This window comes from Balaenoptera physalus, assembly GCF_965194825.1.
Source record: "Balaenoptera physalus genome assembly, chromosome: 13".
Classification (NCBI taxonomy): Eukaryota; Metazoa; Chordata; class Mammalia; order Artiodactyla; family Balaenopteridae; genus Balaenoptera; species Balaenoptera physalus.
Genome location: NC_138892.1, coordinates 63,284,564 through 63,301,623, shown reverse-complemented (window position 1 = coordinate 63,301,623; position 17,060 = coordinate 63,284,564). Strand labels below are relative to the sequence as shown.

Sequence of the window (17,060 nt, the reverse complement as noted above, 5' to 3'; positions counted from 1 at the left end):
ATATCACAATGGTTCCAGCTTTGGCCTCAGATCACAGATTTTGCTAAGGAAGAAAATTTGGGCAAAGATCTAAAGAATAAGTGTCAACTGAGGGAAGAGGGAGATCAAAGGGCTTTGGAGACAAAGAACAGCAGAGGGGGCACATCTGGTTAGAAGACCTGAAAGAAGGCCATTGTGGATGGAGCCATAGGGAGCAATGAGGGGAATGGTGTGAGATGTACTCTGGGGTCATAACATACAGAGAGAGAGAGAAAGAGAGAGGAGCCAGAGAGAGAATGAGAGCTAACGAGATCATGATTACATTCTCCTCCTGAAAGATTTCTCTGGCTGCAGCGGGGAGAACAGGCTGGAACGAATGTGAGGAGACAGTGTCCTTAACATGCAGAATGTGTTCCAGTTGTATTGTCAAGATCATAATAACCCCCAGGCTTCTGTTAGTGCTCTGTGAAAACGATAATTCCTGAGTGCTTCTGGGATAGAACAGAAAATAATTATCTCTTTTATATCTAGTTCATGAAACTTTTGTGGGCAGTGGGGTGACGAGAGAGCAAAGAATGGAGTGGGAACAGCAGGACCTTGTAAAGGCTGAGTCAGGTGATGGGCAAATGGGTACTTGAGATATAGGGTGGAAAAGAAACAAGGGTAGAAGGAGGAAAGGAAATGGGGGTGACTTGGGGGAGACACAGTCAATCGATTGAAAGTTACCAACTAAGCCTCCTATGTGCCAACTGAGCTGTGCAGAAGGGAGCGGGCGTTGCAAAGTGAGCAGACTGTGTAACTTGATGTAAACTGAGATTCCAGGCATCACATCTAAATATCCTAAGTCTAGGCTGTTTTCTCTGGTTTGGACTACTGTGCTGGCTCCTAACAGTTTCCTCCTGCTCTTCCTTCTACAGTCCACTTGCCCCATGGCAGCCAGGGAGAGGTTGTTTTTTTTTTTTTTGGCTGCGTTGGGTCTTCGTTGCTGCGTGCAGGCTTTCTCTATTTGCGGCGAGCGGGGGCTATTCTTTGTTGCAGTGCGTGGGCTTCTCATTGCGGTGGCTTCTCTTGTTGCGGAGCATGGGCTCTAGGTGCACGGGCTTCAGTAGTTGCAGCACGTGGGCTCAGTAGTTGTAGCATGCAAGCCCTAGAGCACGCAGGCTTCAGTAGTTGTGGCTCACGGGCTCTAGAGCGCAGGCTCATTAGTTGTGGCACAAGGGCTTAGTTGCTTCACGGCATGTGGGTTCTTCTCGGACCAGGGGTTGAACCCGTGTCCCCTGCATTGGCAGGCGGATTCTTTTTTTTTTTTTGAACTTCTGTTTTTTTCTTTTCAATTTGAAAGATATATGCATATACATGCACACACGTATATATGCATATCATATATACAGAAAATAAATTCTGGTTAACCCAGTATCATGCTGAAGAATCACTAAGCATCATTTTTTTTTTTTTTCAATCTGAAACCAGTCTTGTCCCTGGACTGTTTAATGATATGTGAGTTAATACATTTCCTATTTGTCCTCAAGTCACATTGAGTTGGGTTTTTTTTTTTTGACCACAACAAAAGCAACAATGATTGCAATTACCAAACATGAAACACACTCATACTATGTCATAATATTGACATTCAGTCCAGTAATCCTCCACTGTAACAGCTCCTTTACTTTGCAGTGAAAATTGATTTGTATATTCTTTGGGCAGGCGGATTCTTAACCATTGCGCCACCAGGGAAGTCCCAGAGAGAGCTTTTTTTTTTTTTTTTTTAAATTAATTAATTAATTAATTTTTGGTTGTGTTGGGTCTTCATTGCTGCCCGCGGGCTTTCTATAGTTGCATTGAGCAGGGACTGCTTTTCCTTGCAGTGCGCGGGCTTCTCATCGGGGTGGCTTCTCTTGTTGTGGAGCACGGGCTCTAGGTGCGTGGGCTCAGTAGTTGTGGTTTGCGGGCTCTAGAGCGCAGGCTTAGTAGTTGTGGCACACGGGCTTAGTTGCTCTGCGGCATGTGGGAGCTTCCCGGACCAGGGATCGGACCCATGTCCCCTGCACTGGCAGGTAGATTCTTGACCACTATGCCACCAGGGAAGTCCCCCAGAGAGAGCTTTTAAAAACACAAATCAGATGTCATATCCTATCTCGAAACCCTTCAGTGGCTTCCCAGTACACTTTAGAATAAAATCCAAACTCCTTATTGTGTCCTACCAAGCTTCATTGTGACCAGGGCCTTGCCCACCCTCCCTGACGACCTCTCCTCCACTCTCTCACCACTCACCCCTGCACTGGCTATCTTTCTGTTCCTTCAATATGACCAGCTCCTTCACGCCTCAAGAACGTTGTTCTTGTCATTCCTGTGGACATTCTTCTACCTGGGCCTTCTCGTGACTCAACTCAGATGCCCCCTCTTCAGGGTGGCTTTTCTTGGCCTCGACTCACAGTTAATCTCTTTCATATGACTCTGCTTTATTTTTTTAATAGCATATATAACTTATCTGGAGTGTTCTTGTTTTGATTTCTTGATTATTATCTTTTCAAATAGAAGCTTCATGAGGGCAGGGACTGGGTTGAAAATCTTGTCATCTACACAGTGCCTGGTATAAAATCTGTGCTCAGTTGCTGAGTGAATGAACGACTCTCTTGTGTCCCAAGTCAATGTACTTCTCTTTAAGGAGCTCCTGGTCTTGTCAGTATCAGCCCAGAGCCTCAGATGGCCATTGCTTTATTACACAAAAGCTCTCCTTTCTCTGCTGCTGTGCCTTTGCTCAGGTATTCTAGCTGGAAAACTTTTCCCCTCCTCTCCACCTAGAATATTCCATTTGAATCTTTAACGTCTGGCTCCACATCACCATCAGAATTTATCACTCAGTCTTTTTTGCTCACAACCACCACCACGTGCTATAACTTCTTCCATCCCTAACTTGTGGAATCTACATGTTCATCTCTGCTGCTAACCTGCCAGCTCCCTTTCATGTTGTTTATGTAAGTTAACTTGTATTGAGTGCTTGCCATGTGCCAGGTACGCTGCCAAGTGCTTTCCATGCATTGTCTCCTTTAATTCTCTCAATAACCCTGAAACTTACATGCCCTTATTATGCTTATTTTCCAAATGAGGAAACCAAGATGTAGAGTGGTTAAGTAACTTCTAAGAAGTGGCAGAGCTGGCTGTCTCTAAAGAAGTGTCCTTAATCACTCTACATTACCGTGGCTTGTGTCTCTGACACCTAGACCGGTGACTGATTAAAAATGAGCACTTAAACGTGTTTGGGAAGATACGTGTGGCAAGGTGTACAAATGATGTATTAGAGTGGGAAGAGCTGGAATGAAGGAGGCCAGCTAGGCGGCTGTTGGTGGAGTTTAGGATGAGTTAATGAAGGCCTGCATGATTGAATTTTGATGAGATCACCGGAGGTGGTTATTGCAATTTTAGGAGTCTGTGAGCTCTTAAAAGGGATAGTAAGAGTGGAAGAAGATCAGAAAGCTTGAGGGAGAGCTCCTAGTTTGGACTGGAACTAGGGACAACTTGTAGCTTCAAAATTCTCGCGATCAGCACTTCCAGAACTGAACAGAAAGAATTTTTGGAAGAGAAGGCTGGAGAGGTTGAAACCGGCAGCACTTGAGCCAAGTGGTGCTGGGAACCTCAGGGAGGTTCAGAGAGGGTGCAAGTGGCGGAGAGGGGAGCAAGTGAATTTGGGCAATTACCAAGGCTTTTATGTGAATCAGGCCGGCTCAGAACGGGAGATTTTGAAGAAATCTTCAGAATAACAAATCCTGGTGAATGGCTGATAACTGGGAAGCTTGGCGGTTGGGAAGAGAGTCACACTTCATGTTTTAAAGTAGACCTGAAAAACTCGGATGCTAGTGCCCAGCGGCCCTGGCACGTGTTTGTGCTCAATAAATATTTGCTGAGCGAATGAATGGCTCTGTAGAGAGCGGATAACTTTTCTGAGGGTCATGGTCAGTTCATGGGAAGCAGTCAGTATGTATTTGCTGAATGTTACTGAACAAAAGTATCAACCATAGCAGCTTCTCCTCTTCCTGCCTTGCAATGTACAATCCATATGCCTCCAGCCCCTCCCCACACACTAGGTGTTCCTTTCCTGTGTGGGAATTGGGGAACATGTGAGCATTCTCTTTATCTGGCGTTACCATCTCTACTGGGGAGCTTCAGTAGGAGAGGTGTGGACTTTCCTGCCAAGCAGAGAATTGAGGCATGCTGGGGGGACAATTCAGTTTGCAAATTTACTTCCTTCTGAACTTGTAGATAATTGTCTTACCTCATGGTTTGCCTTGGCAGGGTAGACAGGGCTCTCAGTTAAGCCTGCCACAGTGGTAATCAGGACACAGAAAAGCAATGTGTTTATTCTAAATCTGCTGCTAGGTAACAGCAGCAAATCTGAGATAATGGAGAGGTTGGTTGTTTCCTGTAAGGTAGTAACAAGTTTACTCTGGTTTTGCTAGTTAGAAAGCCATTAATGTATGTATTAGTGTCTATTGCTGCCCTAACAAATGACCACAAATTTACTGGCTTAAAGCAACACAAATTGATTATCTTACAGTTCTGCAGTTCAGAAGTTCAGCACAAGTCTCACTGCGCTAAAATCAACGTGTTGGACGGGGCTATTTCTTTCTGGAGCTTCTAGGGGAGAATCTGTTTCCTTAACTTCTTCAGCTTCGTGAGGCTGCCTGCATTCCTTGGCTCACAGTTCCCTTCCTCCACAGTCAAAACCAGCAACACAGCATCTCTCAGACCCAGCTTTTGTCATCAAACCTCGTTCTCCAGCTCCACTCTTCTGCCTCCCTCTTCCACTTTTTTTTTTTAAAATTTTTATTTATTTATTTATTTATCCATTTATGACTGTGTTGGGTCTTCATTTCTGTGCGAGGGCTTTCTCCAGTTGTGGCAAGTGGGGGCCACCCTTCATCGCGGTGCGCGGGCCTCTCACCATCGCGGCCTCTCTTGCTGCGGAGCACAGGCTCCAGACGCGCAGGCTCAGTAATTGTGGCTCACGGGCCGAGCTGCTCCGCGGCATGTGGGATCTTCCCAGACCAGGGCTCGAACCCGTGTCCCCCGCATTGGCAGGCAGACTCTCAACCACTGCACCACCAGGGAAGCCCCCTCTTCCACTTTTAAGGATCCTTGTGATTACATTGATCCCACTGGATAATCCAGATAATGTCCTTATTTTAAGGTCCACTGATTAGCAACCCTGTTTCCATCTGCAGCCTTAATTCCCCATTGCCGTGTAAGGTAACATATTCATAGGTTCCAGGGATTAAGATGTGCAAGTCCTTTGGGGGCCATTATTCTGCCAACCACGATGTGCTAACTAGTAAGTTGTATGGAACAGGAGTGACTCCAAGTGGGGTTCAATAAAAAAGTCACTGAGAAACCAGAGCTACTTTGGAATTTTAGGCCCCTAGCAGGCTGCTGAAGAGTCAGAATAGGAAGCTCATGGGTGTTCAGGAGCTCACGGCCACTGAGAGGGGGTCTAGAACAGCTGCACACATCCTCATGGAACCCCTTTTTCTTGCTATAGGTTGTCTGCATTCAGTGAGGAAGTCAAATTGAGGGCATTAGAGAGTTGGGGATCTGTGGGTCAGATTCAGTGATGGGCTCTACAGGGGGTCAGAATTCATGGGCTTTCTGGATGAAGAGGGAGTGGGAAGTGAATAAGGAGATGGAGAAGTATTGGAATTCTGGTCAGCAAAGGCAGCGTGAAGTACAAGGATTTAAGAAGATAATAATATGACGATCTTGAGCTGTTTTCACTGTGGACATTAATCCATGATTAGGTGACCAGAGCTCTCTAAAATGACCAGGTTCTTTGCTTTTGGCAATGTTAGTGTATGATGTTAATGCACTGTAGTATATAATGTTAATACAGAGAGACTTGAGTTGACATTCCTCCTATCTCACTTAACTCTTGTGAGATCTTACTTAGCCTTGATTTAGGACTGTTGTGCGGATTAAGTGAGGTAAGGTGTGTAAAGCACAATGCTAGGTATACAGTAAGTGCTCAGTAAATATTTGTTCCCAGTACTAATTGTGGTGAGTCAGTTTGTTGATTAGAAACCCTGGAAGTCACTTCTGTATTTGTTGATTTTAAAATGATTGTGTATCAGAACTCAATAAATACTTGACTCGTTGTTGTTGTTGGGTGGGTGGGGTAGGAGGGTGTTATCTGAAAACAGGGGTAGGAGGGTGTTATCTGAAAACATTGGATAAAAGATGAAAGGGGGGGACTTCCCTGGTGGCGCAGTGGTTAAGAACACGCCTGCCAGTGCAGGGGACACGGGTTCGAGCCCTGGTCCGGGAAGATCCCACATGCCGCAGAGCAACTAAGCCCGTGCGCCACAACTACTGAGCCTGCGCTCTAGAGCCCCCGAGCCACAACTACTGAGCCCACGTGCCACAACTACTGAAGCCCGCGCACCTAGAGCCCGTGCTCCGCAACAAGAGAAGCCACCACAATGAGAAGCCCGTGCACCGCAACGGAGAGTAGCCCCTGCTCGCCACAACTAGACAAAGCCCGCGTGCAGTAACGAAGACCCAAAGCAGCCCAAAAAAAAATGAATTAATTAATTAAAAAAAAAGATGAAAGGGGCTTTGTAGGTGAAAGAGTCTGAGACTGATTTCAGGAAAGGAGGCTGAGCTGAGTCTGGCAGTACTACCACCCTGCAGGTTCAGAGTGGAGCCGCAGCGAGGGGTCAGGGAGAGGGCTCAAGGTGGGCTCCACTGCCTGCTGCTTCCCCCTCGCCTGCAGCCTCTGTGTCTGCTCCAAGGATCTGGGGCCATTATGTAAGACTCAGCCCCACGCCTGCCTTTTAATTTGTCCATTAACTGTAAGTGAGAATCTGGTCTGCTACTCAGCTATAATTCATTCATTTGTCAAGGCTTATAACAGTGCTTTCTTTCTCACGATATGCCTTGCAGTTTCAATGTTTTAATGTGTATTTAACCCTCTTGGTTCTTTTTATCTTACTTAGTCCTTCAGGTAGGCACCCAAGTCAATTCACATTTACATAGTGGATCATTCTCATGAGCCAGTAAGACATACAGAAACAGGGTCTTTTCTCTAGTTCATCCTTCTTTCCCTTTCTCTTTCCCTCCCTCCCTCCTTTCCTTTTTCTCCTAAACTTATACAGTGTGGTTCTCATGATTCTAATATTTTCTGAGTCACAAGCTCCCCTGAGAATCTGATGAAAGTTATGGACCCTCTCCCGAGAAAAATGCACGCTCACACATAATCCTCTGAAGCCCATAGGAACATAGGAACCCTGGAAATCCATGGTTAAGAAATCCTCTCAGCCATAAATAATGACGGTATCAGAGGAAGTAATAATCAACTGGTGAGGAATCTGCAGCAAGCACAGACCAATGAGACTTGATGTTCCTTTCTTTTCATTTTTTATGATTTTAAGCAAACTTTAATATATTTGAAATTTATGGAACATTTTAAGCATATACCAAAGTAGAGAGACTTGAAGTACCCCATGACCGGGCTCCAACAATGAACAAACAACCTATCTTGTTTCATTTATGGGTCTACCCATTCTCCAGATCCCAGACATCGTATAATTAAGTATGTTTCACTTAAGATTAAGGGCCCTTTTTTAATTTTTATTTTTATTTTTTTTAATTTTTTTTATTTTTTAATTTTTAAAATTTATTTATTTATGGCTGTGTTGGGTCTTCGTTTCTGTGCGAGGGCTTTCTCTAGTTGTGGCAAGCGGGGGCCACTCTTCATCGCGGTGCGCGGGCCTCTCACTATCGCGGCCTCTCTTGTTGCGGAGCACAGGCTCCAAACGCGCAGGCTCAGTAGCTGTGGCTCACAGGCCCAGTTGCTCTGCGGCATGTGGGATCTTCCCAGACCAGGGCTCGAACCCGTGTCCCCTGCATTGGCAGGCAGATTCTCAACCACTGCGCCACCAGGGAAGCCTGGGCCCTTTTTTAAAAAAAATGACATAATCACCATATCACAATACAGGCATACCCTGGAGATATTGCAGGTTCAATTCCAGACCACCACAATAAAGTGAATATTGCAATAAAGCAAGTTGCACAAACTTGCTGGTTTCTCAGTACATATAAAAGCTATGTTTATACTATACTGTAATGTATTAAGTATGCAATAGCATTATATCTAAAAATGTACATACCTTAATTAAAAAATACTTTATTGCTAAAAAATGCTAACCATCATCTGAGCCTTTAGCAAGTCATAGTCTTTTTGCTGGTGGGGGATCTTGCCTCGATGCTGATGGCTGCTGATGGATCAGGATGGTGGTGGCTGAAGGCTGGGCTGGCTGTTGCAGTTTCTTAAAATAAGACAATGAGGTTTGCCACATCCGTTTACTCTTCTTTCCACGAATGATTTCTCTGTAGCCTGCAATGCTGTTTGATAGCATTTTACACACAGTAGAACTTCTTTCAAAATTGGAGTCAGTCCTCTCAAGCCCTGCCACTGCTTTATCAACTAAGTTCATGTAATATTCTAAATCCTTTGTTGTCATTTCAGCAGTCTTCCCAGCATCTTCACCAGGAGTAGATTCCATCTCAAGAAACCACTTTCTTTGCTCATCCATACGAAGCAACTCTTCATCTGTTCAAGTTTCGTGGTGAGATTGCAGCAATTCAGTCCCATCTTCAGGATCCACTTCTAATTCTAGTTCTCTTGCTATTTGCACCACATGGGCAGTTACTTCCTCCTCTGAAGTCTTGAACCCCTCAAAATCATCCATGAGGGTTGGAATCATCTTCCTCCCAACTCCTGTTAATGTTGATATTTTGACCTCTACCCAAGAATCAAGAATGTTCTTAATGGCATCTAGAATGGTGAATCCTTTCCAGAAGGTTTTCTATTTACTTTGCCCCTACCCATCAGAGGATTCACTATCTATGGCAGCTACAGCCTTATGAAATGTATTTCTTAAATAATAAGACTTGAAAGTCAAAATGACTCCTTGAGCCATGGGCTGCAGAATGGATGTTGTGTTAGCAGGCATGAAAACAACATGAATCTCATTGTACATCTCCATCAGAGCTCTCGGGTGACCAGGGGCGTTTTCGATGAGCAGTAATATTTTGAAAGGAATCTTTTTTTCTGAGCAGTAGATCTCAACAGTGGGCTTAAAATATGCAGTAAACCATGTTGTCAACATATGTGCTATCATCCAGGCTTTGTTGTTTCATTGATAGAACACAGGCAGAATAGACTTAGCATAATTCTGAAGGGCCCTAGGATTTTGGGGATGGCAAATGAGCATTGGCTTCAACTTAAAGTCACCAGCTTCATTAGCCCTTAACAAGAGTCAGCCTGTCCTTTGCAGCTTTGATGCCAGGCATTGACATCCTCTCTAGCTATGAGAGTCCTAGATGGCATCTTCTTCCAATAGAAGGCTGTTTTGTCTACACTGAAAATCTGTTCTTTAGTGTAGCCACCTTCATCGATTTTCTGAGATAGCTAGATCTTCTGGATAACTTGCTGCAGCTTCTATATCAGCAGTTGCTGCTTCACCTTGCACATTTATGTTATAGAGACGGCTTCTTTCCTTAAACCTCATGAACCAAGCCCTGCTAGCTTCAAACTTTTCTTCTGCAGCTTCTTCATCTCTCTCAGCTTTCATAGAATTGAAGAGAGTTAGGACATTGCTCTGGATTACATTTTGGCTTAAGGGAATGTTGTGACCAGTTTGATCTTCTATCCAGAACACTAAAACTTTCTCCACATCACAGTAAGGCTGTTTTGCTTTCTTATCATTCGTGTCTTCACTGGAGTAGCACTTTTTTTTTTTTTTTTAAGAAGGATATTTATTTTACTTTTTTTTAAAAAGGAATTCCTTTATTTTTATTATTTATTTATTTATTTTTGGCTGTGTTGGGTCTTCGTTTCTGCGCAAGGGCTTTCTCTAGTTGTGGCAAGCGGGGGCCACTCTTCATCGCGGTGCGCGGGCCTCTCACTATCGCGGCCTCTCCCATTGCGGAGCACAGGCTCCAGACGCGCAGGCTCAGTAGCTGTGGCTCACGGGCCTAGTTGCTCTGTGGCATGTGGGATCTTCCCAGACCAGGGCTCGAACCCGTGTCCCCTGCATTAGCAGGCAGATTCTCAATCACTGCGCCACCAGGGAAGCCCGGAGTAGCACTTTTAATTTCCTTCAAGAACTTTTCCTTTGCATTCACAATTTGGCTAACTGTTTGGTGCAAGAGACCTAGCTTTTGGCATATCTCGGCTTTCAACATGCCTTCCTCACTAAGCTTAATCATTTCTGGCTTTTGACTTAAAGTGAGAGACGTATAACTCTTCCTTTCACTTGAACACTTAGAGGCCATTGTAGGGTTATTAACTGGCCTAATTTCAATATCGTTGTGTCTCAGGAAATATGGAGGCCTGAAGAGAGGGAGAGAGATGGGGAACTGCTCGTCAGAACACAGACAACATTTATCGATTAAGTTTGCCGTCTTAAATGGGCATGGTGTGTGGCGCCCCAAAACAATTACAATAGTAGTATCAAAGATCACTGATCACAGATCACCATAACAATATAATAATAATGAAAAAGTCTGAAATATTGCAAATTACCAAAATGTGACACAGAGACATGAAGGGAGCAAATGATGTTGGAAAATGGTGCCAATAGTCTTGCTTCATTCAGGGTTGCCACAGACCTTCAATTTGTAAAAAATACAATACCTGTGAAGTGCAATAAAGTGAAGCATAATAAAATGATGTACTCCTGTATTATTATTTTACTTAAAAATTGACAGTAATTCTTTAATATAATCATATACCCATCCAGTTGATTAAATTTCTGTTAGCACCTTATAGTTTTTTAAAATAGTTGGCTTATTTGAACCAGGATCCAATGGAGGGCCACACATTCACATTCAAGCCTGACCTTTCAAATGCTCTGGCTGATGGTGTTTGACAATGGCTCTGTTTTCTTTGGCAGGACAAAGAAAGTGGATGAACATTTATTCAGTGACTTTAGACTGTGATTAACCCATCTAAACTAGGGAAACAAACAACAAGTTGATTTTCAACCTGAATATTTTAGATGATTGACCTTGCTCTTTATATTTTGCTTTTATAGTCTTAGAGTCAAGAAGTCAGTCATCCCTCCCTCTGCACCACAGCCCCGCTCCAGATTCCTGCTGTGTTCTATGCTGTGTGAGGTGTCTGTGGACAGTACTAAGCATTGTAATTAATTGGTCCCTGCCCTCCAGATATTACAAACCTGTGGGGAAGCCAACATGAAAAATTACTCGTACATATGTATACATAGGTATAATATATAGGTATATATATAGGTATATATAGGTATATATAGGTAATATATATGTATTATATATAATATATATAATATATAATATATATATTATTATATATATTATATATTATATATATTATAATATATATTATATACATATTGTATATATATATTATAATATATATTACTCGTATACATGTATATACGAGTAATATATAGGTATACATATATGTGAAGTTTTATGAGGAAATATATGATCATATGAGAAAGAGTTAAAAAAACTAATAAATATTTACTCATCAAAATGTATTGGAGGGCTTCCCTGGTGGCGCAGCGGTTGAGAATCTGCCTGCCAATGCAGGGGACATGGGTTTGAGCCCTGGTCTGGGAAGATCCCACATGCTGCGGAGCAACTGGGCCCGTGAGCCACAACTACTGAGCCTGCGCGGCTGGAGCCTGTGCTCTGCAGCAAGAGAGGCCACGATAGTGAGAGGCCCGCGCACCGCGATGAAGAGTGGCCCCCGCTCGCTGCAACTAGAGAAAGCCCTCGCACAGAAACGAAGACCCAACACAGCCAAAAATTAATAAATAAATAAATTAAAAAAAAAATAAAAATGAGAATAAAAAAACTCCCTTGCTATCCCATCAGCAAACATTGCCTGTGGGAAACTCCAAAACATTATTAAAAAAAAAAAAATGTATTGGATACCCACCACATACTGGACATTGTACTAGGTGCTAGGTACATAGTGGTGAACATAAGACACAGTACCTACCCTCCCGTAACTTACAGGAGCACAGGCTACTTAAAATGGTAAGCTACTGTATTAGGCTCTGGGAGAACAAAAAGATGAAAATATGTGACTCCTGCTGTCAGGAAATTCACAGATAACAAATAAGTGTAAAATAAAGGTAAGTTTTTTCCACTTAAAAGTTATTCTTCAGAAAGGACTTGACTTATTTTATGAGAGTCTTTACAACTTAGATGGAAGTGAAACTGACATGCTCTGGGAAATTGACTCAAAGCATCATGGTAATGAGGAAAACATTGATGTTAAAGATGTATCTGAAGATTTTGAATAACATTACTTTATAAAATGTGAGAAAAGTAGTATTTCTAAGTTAACATTATTTTACGTATCTGTAATCGTTTGTAAATATTTCAGTATGAATACTAAAAGATAAGGATTCTTTAAAAAATAAGCATAGTACCACCTAAAGAGAAAATAATAATTTCTTTAATATCATAAAAGATAAAAATTTCTGATTGTCTCAAATGTCATAACTTTAAAAATTATTTTATAAATAACTAAAAATTATTTTGGTTAGTTTAAATCAGTATTCAAATTAAATCCACATATTGAGATTGGTTTGTTGTCTCTTTTAACCTATTGGTTTTGCCTTCCTCTCTCTCTTTCTCTTCTTGCAATTATTTATTTTAAAAAAGATGGTGGGGAGAGGATTTGTTCTATAGCTGTAGAGTTTTCCATTGTCTGGGTTTTGCTGATTATATTCCTGTGGTATTTTTTTCCCACTGAACTCTGTTTCTTTGTATTTTCGGTAAATTGGTATTTGGATTTAGAGTCTTGATCAGATTCAGGGACAATTTATTTGGTGAGATTACTTCATGGGTGGTGATAAGGTCTCCCATTAGGAGGCACACAGTGTCTGGTTTTCTCTTTTTGTGATATTAGTGGCCTTGAAAATCAATGCAGTCCATTAGGGATTGCAAAATGGCGATGTTCTAATTCTAACATTCCTTCTTCATTTATTCTTTTCTATAATAAGAAGCTTCTCTCATCTACTCTATGGTACCACTCTATGGTACAATTTAAATAGGAAAGCCGGGATAAATTTTTACTATTTTGCAAAATAATGAGTTGGTTTGCTAGTATTATCCTCCAATGTTGACCAATTAGCTAATTTTTAAAGTGACATGGTGAACTCATGGATTTAAACATATTTGATATATTCAATCTGTTACAGTTATTACCCTTACGCATGTTCAAATTGTCCTGTTTTTGGCAAGGGACCTCTCTAAGTTGGATCCTGAGTCCTTTTGACACAACCCTCGTTGTCTTTGAGTGTCTTTTAAGAGAAAATGGCATTTTAAGAGACCACAATCTAGGTGCTAATGATACTTATTACTATTGGCTGATCATTTTTTCTAGGCCTTTAGTCTAGACAGAGCTAGGAAACATAAATTTACAAATTTTAAAGCATTAAAAAATATATCATTGTTGATACTTCCAGTGCTTCCAATTCAAATTCAGGACTATGTGTCCTGCAACTGTATCTGCTTTCACACCTTCTGAGAACCCCAGATCTCAGTCACACTGAGAGTGCCAGAGAAAGTTCACATAATCACTCATTTATTTTATCTCACAATACACAACAGTCTCAGAAAAATAACACCAACACTACAACCAACAATATGACAACTAAAAAGCAGTTTAAGATCTTTTCAAATTCTTTTTGTCCTTAGGATATATGTCACTAAGAACGTTCAGTCAGTTATAACTTTATGGTATAAAAAGTTACTTGGAATAAGTTCTCTTGGAATAGTTATGCCATCAGTTTGGCACTTGTTTTCATTTTGTTTTTGATTTGTGGGAATTGCTTTTTAAAATGTAAAATTTTGGTTTTTAAAAAATGAATTAAATTAATTTTGTTTTAAAATTACGTAAAAAATGTGCAAAATAAGTTATCTTCAAAGAAATTTAGTTTCTCTCCTTATCTTCTTTATACCCCATTCCCTCCCTCCTCTGTAGGAAACTATTTAAAAACATCTTTTACGGCTCATTCTTCCTTTGTATGTTTTTAAGTGTAAGCAGATGTTTTTGTTCCAACACCCTTTCTTAGATAAAAGTTAGCAAATTAAACAGTTTCCTCCACCTTGCTTTTTATTTATCTTTTTTATTTTTTATTTTTTTAAAGATACGAGTTTGTATTAAAATTACAAAAATGTAACATTATTAAGGTATGGTTCACGCAAAGTGCCATGTTTCTGAACTAAAATAAACGGATAAGGATGGAACCTAACAAGTGTTAGACATGTAATTCAATACTGAAGACAATTACAAGTGATTCAGATTTAGTTTAATTTTTAAAAAAGATCATGAAATCCTTTTTGCAAGACTCTTGAAAATGACTCCTACAGAACAAAACGATAGAGAGAAAACATTTCAACAAAACATTTAACAACCACACTGCTCAAGTATAAAGGACAGAGATCTAGAAAGTAATACATATTGATTTAGTTTGCATCTTGTAATTACCTCTGATATCAGTGAATCTTACTATCACGGAACCTCTCCCACAATAAGCATACATCACAAACATTTTGTACATAACTTCACAAGTTCACAGCCCTCCTGAGAGCCTATTCGTGGCCTTCACTTTCAAAAGTGGTAACGATTTCCAGAAATTGACTCATTTTCTCATATACATCCTAGAAATGCCACCTTCTCACTGTCTTCCACTTATTTTGTGAGCAAATCAATGTTACCAGTTAAAAACTACCTAGAATACCAACGAGCACTAACATATCTGGCTTGAAAACATTTTATTAAACATTTTTGGATGTTGCTTCCTACCTTTTAAGTATAAAAAAGGCATTTCAATAAAACCAAATATATATTGAAGTCATCTTCCTTTGTGTGAAGAAATATGAATGAACTGTGCATTAACATTTAAAAGCAAAGTAGTTCACTGCCAAAACTTTAAATGTCTCAAGAGCACAACAAATTCTGAACACACTAAGATCATGTTGCTACTTCAATATTCTTGGGAATGGTGAGTGGTTAGTTGGTCTATGGTTTAGGATCAGTTTCCATGCTTGTTTCTTGAGCTGCTTCTACCTTTGAGGGCTTTTCATCATTTCCCAGTGTTTGCTTAAGTTCATAGAGGATACTAAGAAGAACGTGAAACTGTTTCCTTTTCCATTCCAGGTTACCTTCAACACTTTCTTTAATATGTGAAAGATGCTCTAATTCTTTTCCCAGAGCCTCTAGTTTCTTTAATGTCTCACGCCTGTCTGGATGACGGAGGATCACTTTTGCCAATGCATCGTATTCTTGGTGATATTTTCGTGTTCGTTTTGCTTGAAGAATTTGCTTTTTGCACTCAGCAATTTTTTCATGTGCTTCAGCAATGCTACGTTCTATTTCTTTGTAAGTTTTTTCATAATTTTTCACTTCTCTGAGATTCATATCATATACCAGCAAAGTTTTGCCCATTGAAAATTCACATTGGGACAGTGTGCTCAGCATACTTTGGTACTGGCTGTAGTCCTCTTCCTGGGATCCAGAGTTGCACCATTTAATGAAACTTTTCACTAGCAGATTAATTCTCCGATCATCTCCAGCGCCATCTCCATCAATTAGGAGACGCTTCCGTATGATTTCGTCGTCAGTCACGGGTCCCATGGCGTGGGCGGCGGCGGCGGTGGCGAAAGCTGAGGCGGCGGTTGGCGGCGACGGAGGTCAAACTCCCACAATGCAGCCGGGTAAACAGCTATGGAGGTGGCGGCGCCTGCGGCCGTCGGCGGCGCCTGCGGCCGTTGGCGCCGTTGGCGCCGTTGGCGCCGCCGCCGCCGGCGCCGCCGCCGCCGCCGTCGCCGTCGCCGTCGCCGTCGGACCTGCGCTCCCCGAGCTCCCCGGGGGCGGCCGCTCCACCTTGCTTTTCAAACTTAATATTATATCTTGGAGATTATTCCATGATAGTAATAATATATAATTTAAAATATGCCTATAAAACTAAATTCATAAATAAAATACTGTAAATTGACATTTGACTATTTTATCTACTTCCCTAGAAGTTTGGCCTGGAAAACTGTTTTTGAATCTTTTCATTGGGAAAATGGATTGCTTTATTTTCAGGGTTGTCTTATTTGGGAGCATAGGTGGTCAACTATAAAACAGTAAAATTAGAACCGGAAGCTGGAAATTTGAGCAGGATCTACAAGGATGGTGAGGATTTGGGGTGCTGGAGAGTTGGGGAAGGACCTGCTAGATGACCAGTGTGGAATGTGTATGGTGCCTACAGGATCAGAGAGCCTGGCTAGAGCTGCAGGTTTGGTAAAGGAAATTGATTGTCAGGGAAATAATTATTTGAAATAATTCAGGATCTGGTGAGGGTCTTGATAAGGTAGATACCATTATCTTTGTTCTTTTAACAAAGATTTATTGAGCACCTACTATGTGAAAAGTCTGCAGGGTGCTGGAGAAACGGGAGGAAAGATATGGTCCCTCCCTTAAGGAGCAGAGACATTTCATTACTAAGGAGAAATACAGTGTGCTATGGGGGCATACTAATGGGAGGTAGTCAGGGAAGCCTTCTAAGGAAGTGCATTTAGGCTGAGATCTATGGGATGATGAATAAGTGTTAGCTGCTGGTGATGGGCGTGGGAGTAGCAGGGAGAGAGAGGGTGATAGTTCTAGGCCGAGGGGCAGCCCTCAGGGAAGAAAATGAGTGTGGTTCCATAACTGAAAAAATGTCCTCTATGTTTGAAAGGGCTGGGCAGTGGAGGATAGAGAGGATGAGAGATGAGAGTGAATTCCAGAGAAATTGCAAACGAGGACTTGATAAGAAAAAAGAACTGTTTCCTGGAAGGCATATGATAGGCACTCAATACATGGAATGGATGAATAAATAAGTTTGAAATTTCAAATGTGGACTAAGAAATGATGGAGTCATGGGTAGGAGTAAATAAATGGGCACAGGGTACTAGTTTGGAAGGCAGATTAGTTGGGTTTTAGACACATGGATCTTGAGGCGTGACATTCTGGCGGTTTGTCAGATACTAATCCTCACAGC

The 17,060-nt window shown here is 41.6% G+C and overlaps 2 protein-coding genes across 4 annotated transcripts in view; one reads left to right on the top strand and one right to left on the bottom strand.

The window, feature by feature from the left end:
* Window positions 1–17,060, top strand: part of SLC4A8 (solute carrier family 4 member 8) — an 88,815-nt gene that overhangs the window by 5,483 nt on the left and 66,272 nt on the right. The window contains exon 1 of one of the 3 annotated variants that reach the window (XM_082421304.1): window positions 15,716–15,750. The exons of the other annotated variants lie outside the window; for them this stretch is intronic. The gene's annotated coding sequence lies outside the window, so the exon portion shown is untranslated. Of the gene's footprint in view, window positions 1–15,715; window positions 15,751–17,060 lie in introns of those variants that run through there. 3 annotated transcript variants of the gene reach the window in all.
* LOC309641451 (THO complex subunit 7 homolog) lies at window positions 13,526–15,670 on the bottom strand (the record flags this gene model as incomplete). Its single annotated transcript, XM_082421500.1, has 2 exons — window positions 13,526–14,397; window positions 15,199–15,670. The coding sequence occupies 2 exons, from the start codon at window positions 15,668–15,670 to the stop codon at window positions 14,360–14,362; spliced, it is 510 nt and encodes a 169-aa protein (XP_082277626.1). The 3' UTR covers window positions 13,526–14,359.